This window comes from Ochotona princeps, chromosome 8 (genome assembly GCF_030435755.1).
Source record: "Ochotona princeps isolate mOchPri1 chromosome 8, mOchPri1.hap1, whole genome shotgun sequence".
Classification (NCBI taxonomy): Eukaryota; Metazoa; Chordata; class Mammalia; order Lagomorpha; family Ochotonidae; genus Ochotona; species Ochotona princeps.
In genome coordinates, this window is record NC_080839.1 from 72,791,573 (window position 1) to 72,813,447 (window position 21,875).

At 51.5% G+C, this 21,875-nt stretch overlaps 1 protein-coding gene across 1 annotated transcript; it reads right to left on the bottom strand.

The window, feature by feature from the left end:
• Positions 1–13,349: 13,349 nt before the first annotated feature.
• Positions 13,350–17,642, bottom strand: MYCN (MYCN proto-oncogene, bHLH transcription factor). The gene is made up of 2 exons (XM_004582608.2): positions 16,734–17,642; positions 13,350–14,919 (listed from the first exon to the last, which is right to left on the bottom strand). The coding sequence occupies exons 1-2, from the start codon at positions 17,512–17,514 to the stop codon at positions 14,321–14,323; spliced, it is 1,380 nt and encodes a 459-aa protein (XP_004582665.2). The 5' UTR covers positions 17,515–17,642; the 3' UTR covers positions 13,350–14,320.
• Between the last annotated feature and the right edge of the window lie 4,233 nt (positions 17,643–21,875).

Consider the following 21,875-nt stretch of genomic DNA (forward strand, 5'->3'; position numbering starts at 1 on the left):
TGACTACAGCCCACATCAAAGTGCTCGTTCAGGCACCTGCTACTCCACACTTCTGATCTACTTTTCTGTCAATGTGCCTGGAAGGAATCAGATGATGTTCCAAGAACATGGGTCCTTGCCATGCAGGGGGGAACCCAGATGGAGTTCTTGACTCATAGCTTTGGTTCAACCCAGCACTGGCTGTTGTGGATATTTGGGAAATTAATCAGCAGATGGAAGATCTCTCTCTCCCTCTGCCTTTTAAATATATAAATAAAACTTTTTTAAAAAGGGCTCAAGTATTGAAAACTTAATCCTTAAATTAATGTGCTGTTATATTTAGAGCTAGAACCTTTAGGAAGTGATTAGAACTAGGTAACATCGTCCGTGTGGGACTCCCAGGATGGCACTGATGGCTTTATAAGAACAGAAAGAGAGATTCGAAGTGGCACATCTGCCGTGTCTCCGTGTGATGTCTTCTACCATGCTGCGATGTGGAGGACGACCCTCACCAGATGCCAGATGACAGCAGAACAGTCTTGGAGTTTCCATCCTCTAAGGTCACAAACCGAGTATAGTTCTATCTTCATAACTGACCCATTCTGGTGTCATTTTGTGATAGTCACAGCAAAGAGACCAACTCGGGGACTAGCTTGCTGCTGTATTCTGTTGACCAAGCCCCGCACACCAGATGGGGTTGCAACTGCTGGCAGCAGAGAGCAAGCTTTCCCTGTTGAAGCTGAGTGCCCTGCAGGGCAGAGAAAGACGCACTTAGAACAAGGGATTTTTCTGAGTTTCACTTGCGATTGGTATCACTAAATTGAGCCACTTTGGTTAAATCCATGAAAGTCCACTACAATCAAGATAACCCCAGGCTTTCATGTTGGCTCGGCCTGAGAGCTCCAAATCATCGCTTGATCTTTTTGTTGGTGGATATTACAACATGAGTGCTGGAAAGCACATGCCCAGTCATCAGATTGGAAGGAATGTGCTTTTACTTGTGCTGGAGATAGCCATGACCAGAGGTCTTCAGAAAATCCGAAATATGACTCAGACCACAATCCACAGCTCTGATTTTACAGATCCAAGTAGAAAACTCCCTCGGTCATTCTTCCATCACTTGCTGCTTGCTTACTCTGTGTAAAGTCCACTCTGGAGGACAGACCATGCAGACGAAAGTCCCTCACTCCTAACAAGAGTTAAACCCAAAGACAGTTGCTTATGATGCACAAAGCAAGGAACGATCTTATAAATACACAAGTAGGCACATGCATATTCATTTGTGTATGAAAACACAGCTGTTTCTAAAGAAAGACAGACATCCAAATGTCAATGATGGCCACACCTGGATGGTGAGCTCCATGTGGTATTTTTTTCTCTTTTTTCATGCTCGTCTTTACTGTCTGACTTTTTCATAATGACTGTGGAAGGGATGGAGTGAGTTATTTATATTTTTCATTGGCATTGAGTACAGGTAGAGGCAAGAGAGCTGGTTTTCTGCAGAAGGGAGGGTGAAGGTTTTGGGAAACTGGTTCTCAAAGAAAGCTCTCTAAGCTTTGGATGCAAGAGATTAGGGCCATAGGAACCAAGAGGGAAAGCGTTGAGAGGAACAAGTTCTGTGTGTAGTAACCTTGTTGAGCCAACACTCCGTCCCCCAAAGGCCCATGTCTGGACTCTCCTCAGCATGCTCCACCATGCCCAAGAATGCCCAAACTGTCCTCAGAAAGTGGTACAATGACTCTTCGTACCCGAGGCTGTGAGCACTATTGAGACAACTCTTGGTAAATTGGAAGTCACAGCATCCACTCTGGCTGTTCCTTTCTGCCTGGAGATGAGCTTTTTGGCCCATCCCGGTTATCTCACCCTCTGCCTGGGAGACCTTTGATCCCTCACCTTGCTGCCAACCAGGTACCCATGTTCAGCTGCCCTTGAAGGCCCTCTGCTTTTTGTTGCCCAGGCCAATGCTTCCCTGTCCTCAAGGCTCCCACAGGGAGGTTCCCTGTGCTCTCGGCCCACTGCCCACACTGCACTTCCTGGGTGACAGGTGGAGTCGTCTTCCCTCCATCACACTTATAGGCACATGATACATCTGGAGTGGGTTTACATGGAATAGCAGATTTTATGCCTATTCAGACTCACTGAAGCATCTTCCAAGGGAAAGTTCTCCATGACACAGGAGAGTTTGGGAAGTCTGACATTTCATACAGTTAGCTGGCTTTTTGTTTTGTTTATTCCTCCCCTGCCCCCCCTTTTTTATAAGGAAATTGCAAACCAGAGTTGTGGCATATGGGGTTAAACCCTTGTTTGCAATGCTACCATCTCAATGGATACCAGTTGGAGTCCCTGCTGCTCCTTTTCCAATCCAGCTCACTGCTAACGTATCTGGAAACTGTTGGAGCATGGCCCAGGTTGTGTGACCCCTTCTCCCGTGCGGGAGATCCAAAAGTTCCTGCCTCCTGCTTCCTGGTTCTTAGCTTAGGCCTGACCCAGCCCTGACCATTGCAGCTATGTGGAGATCAAATCAGTGCTGCAAGACCTACCTCCCTCTCTCTAACTACCTTTATAAATAAAATAAAGAAGTAAATCTTTTTTGAAAAGTCAAAAGGCAGAAAAATCTCCCATTCCAATTTGCCTGCTCACTTCCCAAATGCCTCTAATAGCTGAGCTGAGCCAGTTATTAGCAAGCCAGGAGCCTGGCACTCAATTCAGGTCTCTCATGTGGGTGGCAGGGAATCAGCTGCTGGAGTCATTCCTGCCACCTCGGAAGACACGCCTCAGCTGGACCTGAAAGGAAGAGCAGAGCCAAGACTTGAACCAGGGACTCCAGCGTGGCATGCAGGTATCCCAGGTGGCAGCTAAGCTGCTGCAACAAACACTTGCCTTTAGTATTTTCTTTCTTTTTTTTTTTTTTCCTGAATATTTTTTTTTCTTTTTTTTAATTGTTTATTATTTAACTTCAGTAATTACATTGTATTATGTGACACAATTACATAGATACTTGGGTTCTCCCCACCCCTCCCCAAACCCCCCCACCATGGTGGATTCCTCCACCTTGTTGCATAACCACAGCTCAAGTTCAGTTGAGATTCCCCCATTGCAAGCGTATACCAAACATAGAGTCCAGCATCTTATTGTCCAGTCAAGTTCAACGGCTTCTTAGGTATACCCTCTCTGGTCTGAAGACAGAGCCAACAGAGTATCATCCCAGTCAATTGAAAGCTCCAACATACCATCAGCAAAAATTTACATCATTATGGAATTAATTGACATAGTAATGAGTAACCAATATGTTAAAAGTAAATGCGAGTTCCCAGTCACCTTCTGTGACCACCTCACCTATACTTCAATTTTAGTTTATACACAACATATAACATTCAAAACATAACATGTTATACATAACATCACATCATCTTAAATTAAGGCAAACATGTGGTATTTAACCTTTTGGGATTGGCTCATTTCCCTTAGCATTATGGTTTCCAGTTTGGCCCATTTGGCCACAAAGAACTGCATTTTGTTTTTTTTAATAGCCGAGCAGTATTCCATGGAGTAGATGAACCATAGCTTTCTTATCCAATCCTCTGTTGATGGGCATTTTGGTTGCTTCCATGTTTTTGCAATTACTGATTGTGCTGCTATGAGCATAGGAGTGCATGTTGGTTTCTCATAAAACAAGTGTTCTGGATATATTCCTAGGAGTGCTATTGCTGGATCATACGGTATGTTGAATTTGAGTTGTTTGAATATTCTCCATACTGATTTCCATAGAGGCTGTACCAGCCTGCAGCCCCACCAGCAGTGGAGTAGGGATCCCTTTTCCCCCCCCTCGCAACCTCGCCAACAAGTGTTGTTGGTGCTTTTATTCATGTGGGCCAGTCTTACTGGCGTTAGGTGGTACCTCATTGATGTTTTAATTTGGATTTCCCTTATTGCCAGGGAACTTGAGCATTTTTTCATATGTTTATTTGCCATTTGGGTTTGTTCCTTTGTGAAGTGTTTGCCCATTTCCCGTGCCCATTTCTTGAGTGGCTTGTTTGTTTTGACATTTTGGTTGTTTTGTAGTTCTTTGTATATTCTGGAGATCAGCCCTCTATCACCTAAGTCGTATGCAAAGATCTTCTCCCATTCTGTGGGTTGCCTTTTTACTTTGTTGATTGTTTCTCTAGCTGTACAGAAGCTTCTTAGTTTGATGAGGTCCCAATTGTTTATTTTGGTCTCGATTTCTACTGCGTTTGGAGTCTTTTTTAGGAAGTGAGGGCCTACCCCTAAGTGTTCCAGTGTGTTTCCAACATTTTCTTCCAAAAGTTTGAAGGTTTCTGGATGTAGGTTTAGATCTGTTATCCATTTAGATCTGATCTTAGTGTATGGTGAGAGATGTGGATCTATTTTTTTGTTTCTGCAGGCTATCAACCAGTTGTCCCAACAGCATTTATTGAACAGACCTTCCCATTTGCCTGGATTGTCGTTTGTCTTTTTGTCAAAGATTATTTGGCTATATCTGTGTGGGTTTCCTTCTGGTGTTTCTATTCTGCTCCATTGATCTTCCTCTCTATCTTTGTGCCAGTACTATTCAACATAGTCCTAGAGGTACTCGCTGAGGCCATAAGACAAGAAAAAGAAATCAGAGGAATCCAAATGGGAAACGAAGAAGTTAAACTCTCACTATACGCAGATGATATGATTCTTTATGTAGAAGAGCCAAGAGACTCAATACAGAGACTGCTAGAACTTGTACGAGAGTTTGGTAGAGTGGCAGGGTACAAAATTAATGAACAAAAATCAACAGCCATAGTGTATGCGAACAGCCCCAAGATGGAAAAAGACTTAACCAGCAAGATACCATTCAAAATAACAGAGAAAAGTATGAAATATCTGGGAATAAATTTTACCAAAAATGTAGGAGACTTATTTGAAGAAAACTACAAACTACTTAAAAAAGAAATTGAACAAGACCTCAAAAGATGGAGTAACATCCCATGCTCCTGGATAGGTAAAATCAATATCATTAAAATGTCTATACTGCCAAAAGCAATATATACATTCAACGCAATCCCAATCAAATTGCCCAAAACATTCTTCATGGAACTGGAAACAATGATCCAAAGGTTCATCTGGAAGCACAAAAAACCACGGATAGCTAGAACCATCCTGAAGAACAGGAAGTTAGCAGGGGGAATCACAGTTCCGGACCTCTGGACATACTATAGGGCAGTGGTTATCAAAACAGCGTGGTACTGGCCTTTAGTATTTTCTATGTGTTTGAATGGTGGGGAGACAGAGGGAGAGCTCACGTGCTGGGTCACTCTGCAAAGGTCAGCGAGAGCGGCAGCTGGGCCAGGCCAAGGCCATCATCTGGCTGGTTTTTAATTCAAAGAAATGTAAATAACACTGCTTTCTGACTTCTGTAAGCATTCAGTGAGCAGAGGGGAGCTGGGGAGTAGTTTCCAGGTGAATATAGGGCAGAGCGCAGCACCTGTGGCAGGCTCCCTCCTCCAGAACTGCCCAATTCTGCACCAGGATCGATTTTCTGGGAGGTGGACCTCCCAGCCACCCCCGCCCCAGGTCATCTGCATACTGAATTGGTACCACAGAACCAATCTCGCTGCCAAGCCCCAGACCCCTGATCCTTTCCCTTGTCAATATGCATGGGCATTAGCATGACAAACTGGCCCCTTCAGGGGGTCCAGTCCTGGGAATCACCTCCAGCTAAATTCCTGTAAACACCTTCCTTAAAGATCCCCAAAAGGTCCACTTGGTGAAGGAATATGCCTTGAAATGTCCTGCCACCACCTGTGAAGGGAGAAACCCAAATGCCTTCTCCCTGCCCAGAAGCAGGGGGATCCTCCCCACAGCCAGCCAGAGACCTGCTGACACCCCATTCTCACCCTCCATCAGGGAAAGAGGGTGCCCAGCCTTGTCTAGGTCCGTGCACTGGCAGCTTCTGCATGGAAACCGTGCCTGCTTCCCACAGCGTCTGGGGGAAGATTTTATTCCGTGTGTCTCCCTGGCTTTCCCTGAGAACTCCATAGAGGTCACTGCTCTCACAGCCTGATACTGTTCACTTCATCCGAAAGCTGCTCCTGTTGGCTCCTTGCAAACACCTGACAAATGAAGATGACCCCAAGAAGGCTACCTGAGTAGGCTGAAGTTGGTGCCACAGTCATGCCTCCCAAGATGCTGTTGGTACCGGTGCTGTTTAGAAGCCTGAGAGAGGGCCCGGCGGCATGGCCTAGCAGCTAAAGTCCTCGCCTTGAAAGCCCCGGGATCCCATATGGGTGCCGGTTCTAATCCCGGCAGCTCCACTTCCCATCCAGCTCCCTGCTTGTGGCCTGGGGAAGCAGTTGAGGACGGCCCAAAGCTTTGGGACCCTGCACCCGCATGGGAGACCTGGAAGAGGTTCCAGGTTCCCGGCTTCGGATTGGCGCGTACTGGCCAGTTGCGGCTCACTTGGGGAGTGAATCATCAAACGGAAGATCTTCCTCTCTGTCTCTCCTCCTCTCTGTATATCCGGCTTTCCAATAACAATAAAATCTTAAAAAAAAAAAAAAAGAAGAAGAAGAAGCCTGAGAGAAATGGAGATGGCGGGCCAGGGGAACATTGGTCCCTGGCATTTAAAGGCATGTTCCACCTTCACAATCCTTATTTCCTGTGGGTTGATAGCACCCCAAAAGGAAAACCAATTTCTCTTCATTTGAAATCTGAGTGCTTTTCAGAGTTCACACTCAGAGGCTCCAACACCAAGCAGGTGCATGCCAGAGTGCCTGGCAAGGAAGGCTCCCTGGATGTCCCACAGCTGGGCTGCCCCTCCAACCCAGCAAGGGAGCCCCGGGGGGGGGAGTGGTGTGGGAATGAACCCAGGAGTGGGCTGTGAGCCTCCCGCAGATAGTGTTGCTGAGCCGGGCATTGTGCAGGGTGAAAAGGCACATACTTTTGTCTCCATCTACCAGAGTTGCCCAACACATAGAACTTTCAGTTCTTTTTTTTTTTTTTTTAAGATTTATTTATTTTTATTGGAAAGGCAGATTTACAAAGAAGAAGACAAACAAAAAGGTTTTCCACTCCCCAAGTGGCCTCAATGGCCAGAGCTGAGTCGATTCGAAGCCAGGAGCCTGGAAATTCCTCCTGGTCTCCCATACGGGTGTGGGGTTCCAAGGCCTTGGGCCATCCTTTACTGCTTTCCCAGACCAAAAGCAGGGAGCTGGATGGGACAGTGGTTCTACTTCCCATCCACAGCCGAGATACAACTGGCACCCATATGGGATCTCAGTGCATTAAAGGCGAGGATTTTAGCCACTGAGCTCTCACACTGGGTCCAGGACTTTCAGGTCTAAAACTGGTAGTCACAAGCCAGCTAGGACATGCAGGTTACCTAGGGGAAAAGCATAAAGTAACAACAGCGTTGCAGAAGGACTATACCCTCTCCAATGGAAACACCATGAGGAGTGCTTACCAACTAGTGAGCTGCCTTGAAGCACTGGAGGGCCTTTGCCATTCCCATTAGCTAATCACAGCTTCACTTATCCTTGGGTTAATGCCCCTTCATCTTTACCACGAGATACATCACAGTGGACAAGAAAATGTCCTGGTGAGAATGCCAAGGCATCAGAATGGCCATGATGGGTAACATGGCAACCTCCACGTGCAGTTGGTCCGGGATTACAGGAGATTGATCTGCAGTGACAAGTTGACAGGTGTATGTTAATTATCCTAAAAAATTACAGGATGAGGTGACCCTCCAGGAGCAATCACCTCCTAGAAGTGTCAAGTGAAATGTATTCACAGCCATCCTAGAAGTTTATGGTGAAAGGCATCCAAGAAAACCTCTGAATTCATTATTTTAAAGAGATGTTTGAAAGGGAATTTCTGGTAGAACTGATTTTCATTCAAAACAGACAAAATACATTAGTTCTGAAGAAGGACCATTTCTGGATGAGCAAAATTTATTTTCAAATCCAAATGCAATTAACCATTTACAGTAGTCGACTCAGAATCACATCCCTGCCCTATTTTCCAATGAAAATACAACTAACCATATAGCTTCAGCCATTTCAAAGCTCTAGTCTCCATTTAAATTTCCTGCTCTTCTTGGATTTATGCCAAACAAAAGTAGCTAAACCAACCCAAGTAAAAACTCAAGGTGTCAGGTGTCTGTTAACTATATTCTACTTTCATTTGAGTGACCAAAGTAAACATTGGATTAATCATAGCTTTCTCTAATTCCAGGTGAGACTCATGACAGTAGAACGTGTAGTGTCCTCGGTGGACTCCAGCCTCTCACCTTTCCCGCCCTGGTTCCTTTCTCTGGAGTCTCTAGCTGGCTTTAAAGCATGAGTCAAGTCTTTTCATTGGCAATAATGACTTAATAGACACTATGGAGCAGCTGTCAGGAGCAAAGGCCTGTTCTGAGTACAGAGGAGGAACCAGAAGTGTGGCTATGGTCTTTCAGGGTGTTTTCTGGGGTGATCTTCTAGCCTAGTGATCAGAACTGGGGGCATCGTAAGGGAGTAGGTTAGTTCACCACCTGCAATGCTAGCACCCCGTTTGAACCAGTTCTATTTTTGGTCCAGCTCCCCATTCATGCACCAGAGAAAAGTTTCTTGGTGCAACTTCATCCTGACCATTTGAGAAGTGAACCAGAGTATGGGATCTTTCACTGTGTATCTGTGTCTACTTCTGCCTCTCAAATCAACAAATAAGAAATTAGTCATTTTTACAAAAAAAAAAAAAAAAAAAAAAAAAAAAAAAGGAGTTTTCTCCTTGGGGGAAACTCAGTTAGGGATGAATCCAAAAAGTAAAAGGTGCAGTGGAAGTGACATGCTGGACAAGGACTGAATATGGCAGCGTCCATAACATTCAAAGGCTGCCTGACTTCCAAATGCGATCACTTCCTTACGATGCCTTACCTCATTTGAACCTGGTAAGAACAGCAGGAAGCAGAGCCTGTTATCTTTTTAGAGAAGAGAAAGTGAGAGTCAGGGAGGTGCTGAGTGGCAGCACCACACTGTGCCCCCAGGGCTGCCAACCACAGGGTGCCCTGCAATCTCTCAGAGCTTTCAGCTGTCTTTAAGGCCTCAACTCTAAGGATCAACTCTCAGCCCTCAATGTTGAAAGGCCTTGAAGCTCACTGACTCCAACCCATTCCATTACAGCTGAGGAAATGGAGCCACAAAAAGTGACATTCCTGTTGTAAGGTTGAAAATACGCAACCAATCCCTAGGCTAAGATAAAAGCCGAAGGCTTCTTGTTGCTAAGTGCTACCGGTTCTCCAGGACTGCCACCTGCTCAACTTGGAGAGTCGTTTTGTCTGTGGAGAGACAATATTTTTGTCTTCCTTTAGAAAGATGGTGGAAAATAATCAAAGGGACAAAGCAAGAACACACAGAAGCCAACAGATATCACTCAAGAATTCGGAAGAAGTGGATGTCTTCCCCCACTCTCCCAAGGTCAGCTGAAACTCTCAGTGTACTAGAATGCAAGAGTCTGTATTTTCTCCAGGCGCATCCCACTACAAATCATTCGTATTTATCGCAGAGGAGTGTGTGGTGTAGGTCGCAGCAACTCTGTGTGCTTTGACCATAAAAAGGCTCTGTTACTAGAGTTGGTCAAAGGTTTCAGGATGAATGTCTTGTAGCATGATCCGTCAGTATCCAAAGGGATCAGGTAACCCTGGGCAGTGGCCTATGAAGAGATTTCCTTTACAAGTAAGGAAAACTAATAAGCCACTGTGGACGGCCTACATGTTCATTGGCACTCAAATTCCAAGTCCCGTCTTCAAATGGGCTTCAAAGCTCACATTCATTTGCTTCCAAGGTACCTGTGCCGAGGTTTTATAGAGGCTCTTTTGAGGAACAAAAGTTCTTCAGAGGCTCAGGCCTGCAAGTTTGTTCCACAGGGACATGTTTCCTTGAAGGGTCTTTTGCTAGTAACCCACTGAGGAAGGAAAAGGCAGACAACCTGTGCACGTGACATCAGATGACTCAACATGCCTCAGCTTGTCTCTCACGCACTGGGCACTGTTCCGAGTGTGCCAACTGTCTGAATCAATGTCACGTCCTAGTGACCCCATGGTACACAAAATCCCACCACCTTACATGTAGCTGTCGGAGACTGTCCACCCCGGGGTTCTCACTTCAGAGTCACACTCTGCCCTGGAGAGCGCAAGTGAGAGGACAGTTGGTAGAGCGTGCTCCCGTGTTCACAGGGAGCAGCTCTCCAAGCAGCCCCCCTTGTCCAGTTGTTCACTTGATGTCTAATAGATGCATTTTCCCAATTGTGTCATCCTGAAAGCTCATGAACAGGCTTGGCAGGAGACACTTTGGGAAAGGAAATCTGCCCCCTCATCCCTGCCCCAGCTGCCATCTATCCTGCTGGCATCTGCAGACACTCGGTCCCCACAGGTGAGGGGACCCTGGAGGACAGTGAAAGCAAATTTTCTATCTCCAGAGAAAGGAACCAGGGCGGGAAAGGTGAGAGGCTGGAGTCCACCGAGGGCACTACACGTTCTACTGTCATGAGATGATACTGCTTTACTTTCCAAGTTGAAGGCATGCCAATCAACAGAGCTGGCTGATCCAGGAGGGCATATGGCAGAACAAGTCAGAGAGAAGGAAGGACAAGAGAAAGGCATGGTTGCAATGAAGATCACGTGTGAGGCTCGGTGTGATGGCTCAGTGGCTAAGTCCTCGCCTTGCACATCCAGGATCCCATATTGGTGCCAGGTCAAGTACTGGCAGCTCCATTTCCCAACCAGCTCCCTGCTTGCGCCAGGGAAAAGGGAAGAGGATGACCCAAAGTCTTGGGACCCTGCACCTGCATGGGAGACTCAGAGGAGGCTCCTGGTTCCTGGCCTTGGTTCAGCTCAGCCTGGGGCATTGCAGCCACTTGAGGGGGAAGCAGCAGACACAAGATTTTCCTCTCTGTCTCTCTTTCTCTCTGTAAGTCTACCTTTCCAATAAAACTCTTAAAAAAAAAAAAAAAAAACCCTGCATGTGGAAGGGCGGAGCATGGTAGAGCTGGTGAGCCAAGGTTGAAGTGTCTGCACTTGACCCTCTAAGTTTGGGGCAACTACTGCAAGCTTGTATGCCAAGTCTGTTATTTAGAAGGCCTAATATGAAATCATGATGTGGGTGGAGGAGTGAGCAGGAGGCAGTGAAGGAGCAGCTAGGAAATTGATGCCACTAGGAAAAGATTCGACTCATCTCTACAGGACCCAGAGCCTGGTACTGGGTCTGGTTACTAATGCCAGGTGCGGACTGCACCCCAGTTCTGTGATTGAGGTCAATGAGAGGCTCCCTCCAAGCTCTCTGGTGTAGAACAGTTTCTCCCACAGTCTCACACTGCTCCTGGAATGCACAAGTGGTGTCTCATGTTGCTGAAACTCTCCAATCCTGTGACTACAGCAATTACTTCCTAGATAATTGCAGAGCTAAATTGGGAACATTTTCCCTCTGCTGGGTCAGGGAAGGCAAATATGTGATTTTTCACTTTACTTTCAGTATTTTTAGTGCATATTTATGACCACCTAATGCAAATGTTGTTATGTAATATAAAGACCATAAAAAGGGAGGTTAAGCAATGACAAACGAGAGCAGCAACATTTGAAAGGAGACAATGGCAGCCAGGAATATCAGACAGACTGGGGCTCTGAGCTTCCTAGGAGTCAGAGTGAAAATGGGGCATGGCAGGAATTGTAGCAGACACATTTATCTGCACGGTTATGTTCTGCACAGCTAGATCTCCAGCTCATCTCTTTAAGTGCAACACATTTTAAAAACTGGCTGATTGAGCTGGGCTTAGGAATCTCAGGTACTCACTTAATTTGGGGTCATTTAGCTTTCTTTTGGCTCACAAGTAAACAAATGTTGTGCACTGGCTAGTTAGGGCATGCAAAATAGAAAAGCACAGGAAATCCTTCTGAATGGCAGTTCAAAAGGGCGGCTCGTTTCCTAGTCTGGGGATAGTCCCTAGCGGGAGAACTGAAGGCATTTGGCTACAGCAGAAAGCTGCCCACAGGTGTCCCCTCCCATCTCCTCGCTCTAGAGCATGTAGCTGCAAGCTGGGATGAGGGAGGACCTCTGGTTCGCAACTCCCACACACTCTTTAAAACAACCAGTGCAGACAGAGACCTACCCAGTTTGGGACCTCCCTTTGTGCCCAACAAAGCTGGCAGCCAAGAACTCTCATCCCCAGGTCCATTTTCTTTGTAGACCAAAAGGCCTCTTGCAGTACAAAATTCTGAGCTGAATGAAACCCCAGAGAAGTCCCCCCAGTACTACTGAAAGACAAGGACCTGATTGCTTTCAGTTCTGAAAAGCACAATGCTCCCAAGCCAAGATGCTAGCTCCCACAAGAGATGTTCACTGGAAGCTCTAGCAGGAAGTTAGGAGAGGCTTCCCCTCCAGCCCATGGAGCTTCCAGGACAGCAAGGTTAATCCTATTTGTGCAGGGCAGCCCCAAACACTGCCCTGGTTAACATGAATGGGAAGCAGAGCTACACTACCCACACAGGGCCTCCTGGTGACCCCAGGGGCTCCCTTGCACTTGGCACTCCATGAGGGCTACAGGGCTGTCACTTTAGTGAAAAGGCTTTGTGTTTATTGGAGGCAAAGGCCAACTTCCACTTCTCCCCCAACCACTGTGCTTGGTTTACACTCTTGCGCAAGTACCAGTGAATTTTTAAGGATATAAAATTCTTACAGGAATCCCTATACCAAAATCTGGAGCTACCTGCCAGATAACATTGCCAACACCGAATACAGGCAAGAATATTCATCCTAAAAGGTCAGTATGGCAGGGTCGCTCTGGCTTAAGTCGAGATGCCCCGTCAGGCTCCAGCCCTCGCTGCCAGGGCACACCCTGGAAAGCAGGTGAGGACTGCCGTAGTTGGTACATCTGGCTACCACCTTCCCCACCAGGTGCATTAGGGAGTGACTCATCAGATGGTAGGGATCCCTAGGAAAAGTCTTGCTTTTAGCTAAAAGGCAAGGATAAAAAGTGCTATTGATTCACCTCTCAGATGCCGGCAGCAGCCAGGCCCAAGTCAGCCCATGAAGCCAGCAGCCCAGAACTCCCTGGTTCTGGCAGCAGGTGAGTGTCCGTGCCCTGCCTCTCAGAATGCACAAGAGCAAAAGCAGGGCTGGTAGTAGCTGAACCCCACTAAAGGCAAATGTATATGGGACTGTTAGGTGTTGCTGCTCCAATAGCCTCAATTCTAGGTAACCATGCAGAACTGACTTAACCACCTGCCACCCCAGGACCGTGGAGGGGAAGGACCACCTGTGGAAACCAAGGCACCCACACCATGCGCTCGGACTGCTTCTGAAGGGGCAGGCTGAGCACCCACCTACCCCTCAGGAACAAGTTGCATCACATCATTTAATTGCTATTTATTTTCATAAACATGAGGTATTTCAAAGTGCTATAAGATGCAGCACTAAATATATACATTTTGAAGAAATTAAACACAGAACTTTGCAGTTACCCAGTTCTATGCACCAAACATGAACAAATACATTAACAGGAAGAAAACAGGCTAGGAAAAAGGCATATATATATAGTAAATTTCTTTACAAAAGTTTCTTAGTTCAAAAAGTGATAAAGTAATATCTACTCAAAACTTTCACAACTCATTTTCATACGAAAATATAAGTATCAAATTTAGTTATGTCTCAGCATCATACTAAAGCATACAGGCAGTGTAAGAATTAGTACAGTACATAACAGAGATTAACAATATATTTGTATACAAAACATGCTCCTCAAACATTGAGGTATTCTTACAGTACTCAGGTATGAACGTCCAGTCAAATACTGGCCGCAAAAGCCACCTCTTGTGACCCAGGACGTAGATATATGAAAGGCTGGGGTGTCAACGGTATTTACAGAAATTCCCCGGGGGTGTTGAAATGGCAACCCCCTTGGTGGCATCCGCTGGAACAAAAGCACCATTTTGTAAAAGGAATGACTTTCTGTCCATCAGCAACAAGGTGGCTTCCACAGCCCCGAGGCCCCTGGCTGTCTGTCGTGGGCTTGTGCACTGCGACCCGAGCCCGAGGAGGTGGAGAAAGCCACAGCGACCGCCAGCAATCGTCACAGCTCAGCAAGGGTGGGCGCCACACCCTCCCAGGTTCCTGCAGGAGGTCGCACCCTTCCCAGGTCCCAAGTGTCCGGTCCTGTTGCTTCCCATCCCAGGCCCAGGTGGGCAGGAGAGCACTCTGAAAAGTAAACCCACATTCTTAATGTCAACACAATGTTTGCTTACAAAACGAAACAAAACAACAAAAAAAAAGACATCAAAATGTGCAAAAGTGGCAGTGACTGTCCAGTTTGGAGCAAGGTTTCTTTAGCAAGTCCGAGCGTGTTCGATCTTCTTGAGCAGTTGCTGCTGCCTCGCCTGCAGCTTCTCCTTTTCCAGTAGCAGTTGGTGCTCCTCAGCCTGCAGGGAGTGGACGTACTCGGTGGCCTTTTTCAAAATGACCACCTTGGCGGCCTTTTCGTTCTTCACCAGCTCGGGCACGTGGCCCCTGAGCGCCAGGAAGCTGGAGCGCAGGTCATTGCGGCGCTGGCGCTCCAAGATGTTGTGGTTGCGGCGGCGCTCGCTGTCCTCAGAGTCCGAGTTGCGCGGGCTCAGGCTCTTGGCCTTGTGGGGCACGAGGTTCTTGAGGTGCCGCGGGGACACCTCGCTCTTGACCTTCTTCTGCGGCGGCGCGTCCTCACTCTCCACGTAGGGCGACGGCGCGGCGTAGTTGTGCTGCTGGTGGATGGGCACGCAGCGCTTGAGGATGAGCTCGCTCGCCTGCACCCGGCCCAGCGCCGTACTCTTGGGGCGCACGGTGATGGTGTACGTGGTGACCGATTTGCTGCTGGAAGACGAGCGCCGCTTCTCTACCGTGACCACGTCGATCTCCTCCTCCTCATCCTCCTCTTCGTCATCTTCGTCATCTGGGAGCCAAAGAGGGGACATTATGGTCACACACGCATAGCGAGACTAACGATCTGTGTCCCTTACAGGGGATGTGGACACAAGGATGTGGGCAAACTTTTTTTTCTCAGCTCAGGTTTCTTTTCACGTGAAAACACCTGCTTGCCCCTCCCCAGTTCCCATTCGAGGCTCAAGCAGGAGGCTTGTGCTTCGAGGTCAGATCCAGTGGTCCCTCTGGGACCAGGTGCTCCACCCCACTATGCCCGGGCTATCTCCGCTATTGAGCCAGGACACAGTCCAGAGTGCTATCCTCCAATCCTGGTCCTGCAGGACCAGCTCAATGAATGGCAGCGTATACAATCAGTGGGAACTTGTGAGCCTGTTTCCAGATTTACACGTGGTGCAGTTTGGTTTAAAGTCCTGCAACTGACTCCTGGGGCGATTTCACCAACTAAAAGAAAAACCACTGCTCTCCCTCGGCCTGCTCCCTCTAACACGACCTCCGTCGCACAGCCCTCATCTGCATTCACTGTGCAGCCCCCCAAGGGGAGCGACGCAGCTCAGATCTGCCAGGAGTAACAGCAACACAAACATGTGGCGTCATGTACACTTCCCCTCTCTCGCCTCCACCACCACCAGGCTGCGATGGAAAATTATTGTTTAAAATGCAAGCATGAAAATCCAAACACAACTTCGGCTTGAAGTGAAGGAGACCGGAAAGCTGAACAATTGTGGGATTTTTTGTAAAGCCGAAATGTGAGGCTGTTCCAGTCTGTGGGTCCCTTTAAGCCAATGTTTTGGTTTTCTGCCAAGAAGACAGCTGTTGGAAGGAAGTGCTTCCTCACGGAAAGCTGTCAAGCACAGACATTAAAGGGACAGCGCCGCCCGCTCCAACTGGAGGCTTATCACAAAGTTTCCTTCCAGGAGCCTCGGCCCCAATGGGCACTTAGGCTTTCTAGCCACCTGCATGCTGCCAACACACCTTCTGATGCCCCAGGGAGGCCCCATGGCCCTTCCAGCGTTTGGGTAGGGAGTGTTCTGCGTCTCTAGGGAGAGTCTGGTACCTGGTGCTTTTCCCCCTTCCCCTTCCGTGCAAGACCCCAACAAATGCCCACAATCACCACCACCATCACCACGAACAACCCCACTCCCAGGAGGTGTGCTTTGCTGGAAGCAGTGTCCCCACCTCGGAGGGCACCCCGCGTTCCCTGCACAAAGGGAAAGAGGTTCCTTACACTCTCCCAGGCCACCAGCTGCCGAAGGTAGGGGGTGCAAGGACCACCCCCAGCTTCTCAGATTCCTGGCCAGCCTGCTAGCCTTCAATACCGCCGCCTACCGGCCACGCACTAGGAGCAAATAGCCCACCACCCACAGGGGTGGATGCGGGGGTCCCTTCCCTTTGCAAGAAGCAGCCGGGAGGCAAAACAGCCATTTGTGCAGGCCACAGAGTTCCCAGGTCTCCCGCCCATCCCCCGGGTGCCCCCGGCTCTGGACTGGGCTAACAGGTTTCTTTCTGCCCAGGTCACGCACGCAGCAGCCCCCTAAATCCGGCTCCCCACCCCCCACTTTTCCCAGTTTGGAGCCGGAGTGCGGCTCCCAGAGGGGGAGGGGCTGCAGGGTGGAAGCGACCTGGGCAAAGGTGACACCGGGCCAGCAGCTTTCTTTCCACCTCCTTTTCACCCCGGGCAGAGGCCTCGAGTGAAACAGGACCTTGGGGCCACCACCAGCGCTGCCTCCAAAATCCTCCCCGCGGCCCAGCCGGGAACACCCACAAAGGGAAGGAGAGCCCGCGTCCACCTCCTGGGAGGCGGCTGCAGCCGGCCACGGGCCTCACCTGAGTCGCTCAGGGTGTCTTCTCCCGAAGTGCTGAGGGCCTTGGGGTCCCCGCCGCCTGCTCGCGGAGGCGCGGGAGTTGGGGGACCGGCTGCGACGGCGGAACTCGCCCCCGAGGCGCAGACAGAGGCCGTCCCGGGGGCACCGAGCGCGGGCGCCGCAGACACGGCCGCCGGCTCGCGCTTGTTCACCGGGAACGGGAAGACCACGGCGGGATCCACGCACTCGGCGGCCGGGTGAGCGAGCTCAGCGGGCAAGGTGGCCGCGGCGCGGCCGGTGCCAGCGGCCCCACCGTGCCCGCGGCCCCCGGAGCTGGCGGCACCCACTCCCGGGGATGGGGCGGCGGGGCCGGCGGCCGGCGGCGCGCGGCCGTGCTGCAGCTTCTCGCTCACGGCGCGCTCCAGCTTCTCGCGGGCGGAGAAGCCGCTCCACATGCAGTCCTGCAGGATGACCGGGTTGGGGGTGAGTCCGCCCAGACCCCCCAGGCCGAACGCGTCCTCCTCTGCCGGGTTGCCCCACAGGTCGGCTTCGGGCAGCAGCAACTCGGTGGCCCAGTTCGAGGGCTCCGGGCTGTGGTCCGGGAAGGCACGGCTGGGCGACAGCGGGGGCGTAGGCAGCAACTCAAACTTCTTCCAGATGTCCTCCCCCGGGGGAGTCGAGTCGGGGCCGCCGAAGTAGAAGTCGTCTTCGTCCGGGTAGAAGCAGGGCTGCAGCGAGTCGAACTCGAGATCTGCGTTCTTGCGGATCATGCCGGGCATAGTGGACGCGGTGCAGCTCGGCATGGGCTCGCCTCCGGTCGACGACGCCACACTACTACTCTCCGCGGGGCTGCCTCGGATGTGTGGGGGGCGCTTCCTTCCCGTAGGGGAGGATGGGACGCGGAGGGCGGGGGCTGCGCAGACCTCCAACACTGCAACCGACAAACACAACGGGAGAGTGGGCACCACAGCAGACAGACTGGGGGACAGGCGGCAGGGACCCCTTCTCCGATCTGGCTCTGCAACGTCTCCCGCAAGCTCCAGAAGGCGGAAGAAGTTCTGTCTCTCTTTCCCTTCTTCCTTTTGTGTATAAGCCGTCTGCCACAGGGGGTGGGAGGGGGCACGCAAAGGCAGGGGGTGCTGGCTGGCGTGGCAGTGCAACTTTGCCAACTGCCATTTCATTCACACAGACGCTGCCTGGGGAGGGGGCTGCGTACGAGAGGCTGCAGGACCGGAGCCCTCCCTAGGATGCCACACCACCCCGCTTGCACCCTCGGAGGTGGGCAAGGCCAGCGGCCTCGGGCAGCACAGGCTCTGCAGCCCAGCTACCGCGCACCGAACACAATCTGGAGTATACTGGAGCTCCCCTGGGAAAATGCAGCGTCGGAAGTGCAAAGGATTCAGGAAACTTTGCAAATAGCCAGACCCTTTCTCTATAGAAGGAAACCAGCATTGGTCATCCACATGCATAAAGGCGTTTTCCATCGTCAAATCTGAGCAGATGTCCCTGTCCCTGGCATTCACCCGCTGCAGGCATGCTCCAGCCAACCGCCGATTCCCCACCTCCCTGAGCCATCCCCGCTCTTCCAGACACCCAACAACGTCCTTTTACGGGGGCGGAGGGGTAGAGAAGGAGGCCGAGTCCGGGCTCCCGGGAGCTGTGCAAGGGCGCTAATGCGGGGAGGGTGGCCGGGGAGAGCCGCCGTCTCCTCCCGGCTGGAGTAGCCGCGACTCAGATCAGCACAGCGGCGGCCTCGCCCCCCGCCAACCCTGGCTCACACTTCTTCCTCCGGGTGCGCTCTTTGGAGAATCCCAGCCTGGGCTGGAGACGCACCGGCTGCGGTCACCCGGGCACGGACGAAAACCTCCCAGCGCGGGGAGGATCGCTGTGAAAGGATTAGGGCGGGTCTCCTCCAGCGAGGGTGCTTTGGGGGGCTGAAATGGGCTTTGCGGGGAAAAACCTCCAAGGCGGTTGGGTTTCGCTAAGAGAATCGGTCCTCCGGGCATCTGCAGACGCCCGACGCGCTCGCGTCCCGGCTGGCCTGGCCCCGGCGCTCGGCGCGCCCCGAGCGCCGGCCGGTCGTGCAAGCCCCGCTCCTTACCTCGCGCCGACCGCCGGGGATGCAGACGCAATGCTGCGCCGGGGTCTCCGGGTGGGCTGTGGGGGCGGGGGGTCCTCGGGTGGCTGCGGTGTGAGCGCGCTTGCGCCCGACTAGCGCTCTTTCGGCTCCAGCCCTTTTCCCAGGAGCCCCCCGCATCCACCCAGCGCGTCCAGACAGATGACTGTCACTGGCTGCGCTTTGAAGCTCGGGGGATATTATTAACTGAAAAATCTGACACACCCGGGGGGCGGGGAGAGAAGGGGGCTGTGGCGCAGACCAGGGGGAGGGAAAAAAGCGGAGGAAAAAGGCTTCACTCCGCCCTCTTCATTTCCATAAAAATCAGGGGAGGCGCCAAGGCTTTCGCGCCAAAAGCCACTTGCTTTTCTTCTTTTGCAGCACGGAGGCTGCGAAGCTATGTTCCCCCCCGCCCTTTCGGACCCCCGGGCTCGCACCCTCAGCACTCTGTGAACCAGCTGCACGCTCTGCCGTGCAGTGCAGCGCCCACCCTGCGGGCCTGGCAGTTGCTCGGCGTTAAAAAAAAAAAAAAGAATTTTCTGGAGCGCTCCGGGGCCTCTGTGTGTGTGTCCTGGAACGGGGCGGGTTCTGGTGCAGCGGAGGCCTGTGCGGGGTGCGCCTTGGCAGCGGGATCGTTCAGGTGCGGTCTCGGGAGGCGGGCGAGCCCCAGCGTGCGGGGCAGCCGCGCGAGGACGCGCCCATCAGGAAGGAGACCACAGGATGTGTCCGGCTTCCAACTGCAAGGAGAGGGGCGCCCCCCTTGCTTGAAAATAAATCGGTGCGGGCTCCGAGGGTGGCTCCGCGGCAGTTTCTTCGGCCGAAGGCGACACCTTGCGGAGACCGCGCAGAAAGCGGAGCTGGCCTGCGGCTGGGCCACCCTGCGCCGCGCCGGCCTTCCCCAAACCCCAAGTTGGAGCGGGGAGATCCGGCTCACCATATTAGGAAACTGTGTCCACACCTCCTGGAGCCCAAATGTGGCCTCAAGGAAAAAAAAAATCCCGGATTCCGAATAGTTGGAGGTCAAAAGGGAAGCTGTCGACACGAGTTCGCCTCTCGGTGCCCCAGTCCAGCGAGAGCCCGAGTTGGTAATCACCGGGGCTTTGGGGAACGCGAGTTAGGAAAGCCTTTAGCACCGCACCCAGCCCCTGCTAAGTGCGCCAGCTGTTCTTGTTGCCATCAGCAAACCCTGAGACGCTGCCTCCGGGGACTAGTGCCCCGGGCGAGCCGCTCCGCACTCCCGTCCCCGCCCGGGTCTCTGGTCCGGCTCCTGTGGACCTGTGGTTCGGGGAGGGGGTGGGGAAGAGCAGCGTCCGCCCTGCCCTCCCCCCCACATCCCAAGCTACCTAGTCTCCCTGTCCGCAGCCCCTTCACAGTTCAGTCGCAGGGAAGTGGGGTCTCGCCCTGGAAAACAGCCCTTGGCTTGTTTGGAGTGGGGAAAGCATGCCCTCAAGGTGAGGGAACCAAAGTTTCCCACCTCCTCCCTTTCCCTTCCAACTGGAAATGCCGCCCGCCCCCCTTTCTCCTCGGCATTCAACGGAGTTCAGGGTGAGGAGGCAGAGGGTCAGGGGCCACCCGTAAAATGCTCACAGATTAGCATTTGTGAAGGGCTTTCCAGGCCAGACCCGGGGTGCCTACCGAATTCTGGAAGGAGAGGCCGGTTCCCAGGGTTCTAGGAAGTGGCCCATGAATGCGGATGAGCACCTACCCGGACTTTCCCTCTCAGATGTAAAACACTTGACCTTTGCAAAAGCCTTCAGCACCCCGCTTCTCCTTCTCCCCAGCCCCCAATCTACACCCTGCCCTCCTGCTGTCTTCTCTCTCAGCCTCCAGGCTTTCCCTCTTCCCCAAACTTGCTTCCATTTGCAATTATACTCTGGGGAGCCGGCCTATTTGTTTAAAACGGGCTTTCCCCGGCGAGCTGGCGGGGGGCCCGGCTCCTCCTCTTTACAAACCTGAGTTCCTGGAGGGAGGCTGGTAGATTTTGCCCCAAGAGGTGCTCGAGGCACAGCAGGTAGCCTGCTGCACACACTCAACACTTCGTGATACTGTTAACGGCTGAGGTTGCTTGCAACCAGTCTGTTTATTAGCCGCAGAGAGGAGAAAAGTGTGACCCTCGAATCTCCTGGAGTCCTAGGAATGACACTGAGACCCTACGAGGCAGGAGAGCTGTGGAAACAGGCCAAATGGGGCCCCGCCTTTGTGCTGTCTGCCCTCCTGCTGAAGGACTAGGTGTAGCAGAAAAACTGGGGAGCCAGTCTGGAGATGGGTGTCTTTGAGTATACCATTCATCCTTCCTGGGCCTGCGTCTCTAATCTCCTTCTAGAGCAAGCCTGTAATTACTGACAGGTCTGAATCCCAAGGCTAACAGAGTGATCGAATTCAACAACTATTTATTGGTACTTTCCCCGAACGCTATCTTCATCTGCTCGTGGGGAAGCCCGAACAGTCCTTCACAACAGTGGTGTGCTCTCAGACTGTGTAGACACACTTACTAAAGTTCCAGATGGCATCGAAGTTGAGCCTCACCTGCATCGCCCCGAGCCCTGGATTAGGTGCAGAGCACCGGGCTGAAGCCTGGGCGTTGTGCCGGGTCTGCAGCAGACCCAGTCCCTTGCCTCCAGTGCCCTGGGTAGCCACCACCTCCAAGAACCAGACAGTAGACTTTGACCTGATGATCCACAGGATACAATTCTGCACAGCATTTGGTGTGTATCTAGAGAGAGTTCTGGAAGGGAATGTTCAGCCTACAGTTGCCTCCTCTGCCTCTCCAAAAGCTTCACACAAATTCAGAAGAGCCCATCCCGTGACTGGCCAGAAGACCGGCCACATCTTCCAGGCTCAGGAGCCCATGGTTCTTCCAGGGACTTCATACTGAGTTTCCACAACCCCCAAAACAGATGTGTGAATTTTTGTTGGTCGCATCATCTCTTAAGAGCTTTTGGGATCAGGTGATCTTTTAGAAGTTAGAACTAGATCCCTGACTTTTCCCATTGCAAATGTTTACAGGGAGAGGGGCTGGATTGAGGGGAGAGCCCTGGATTTAAGATT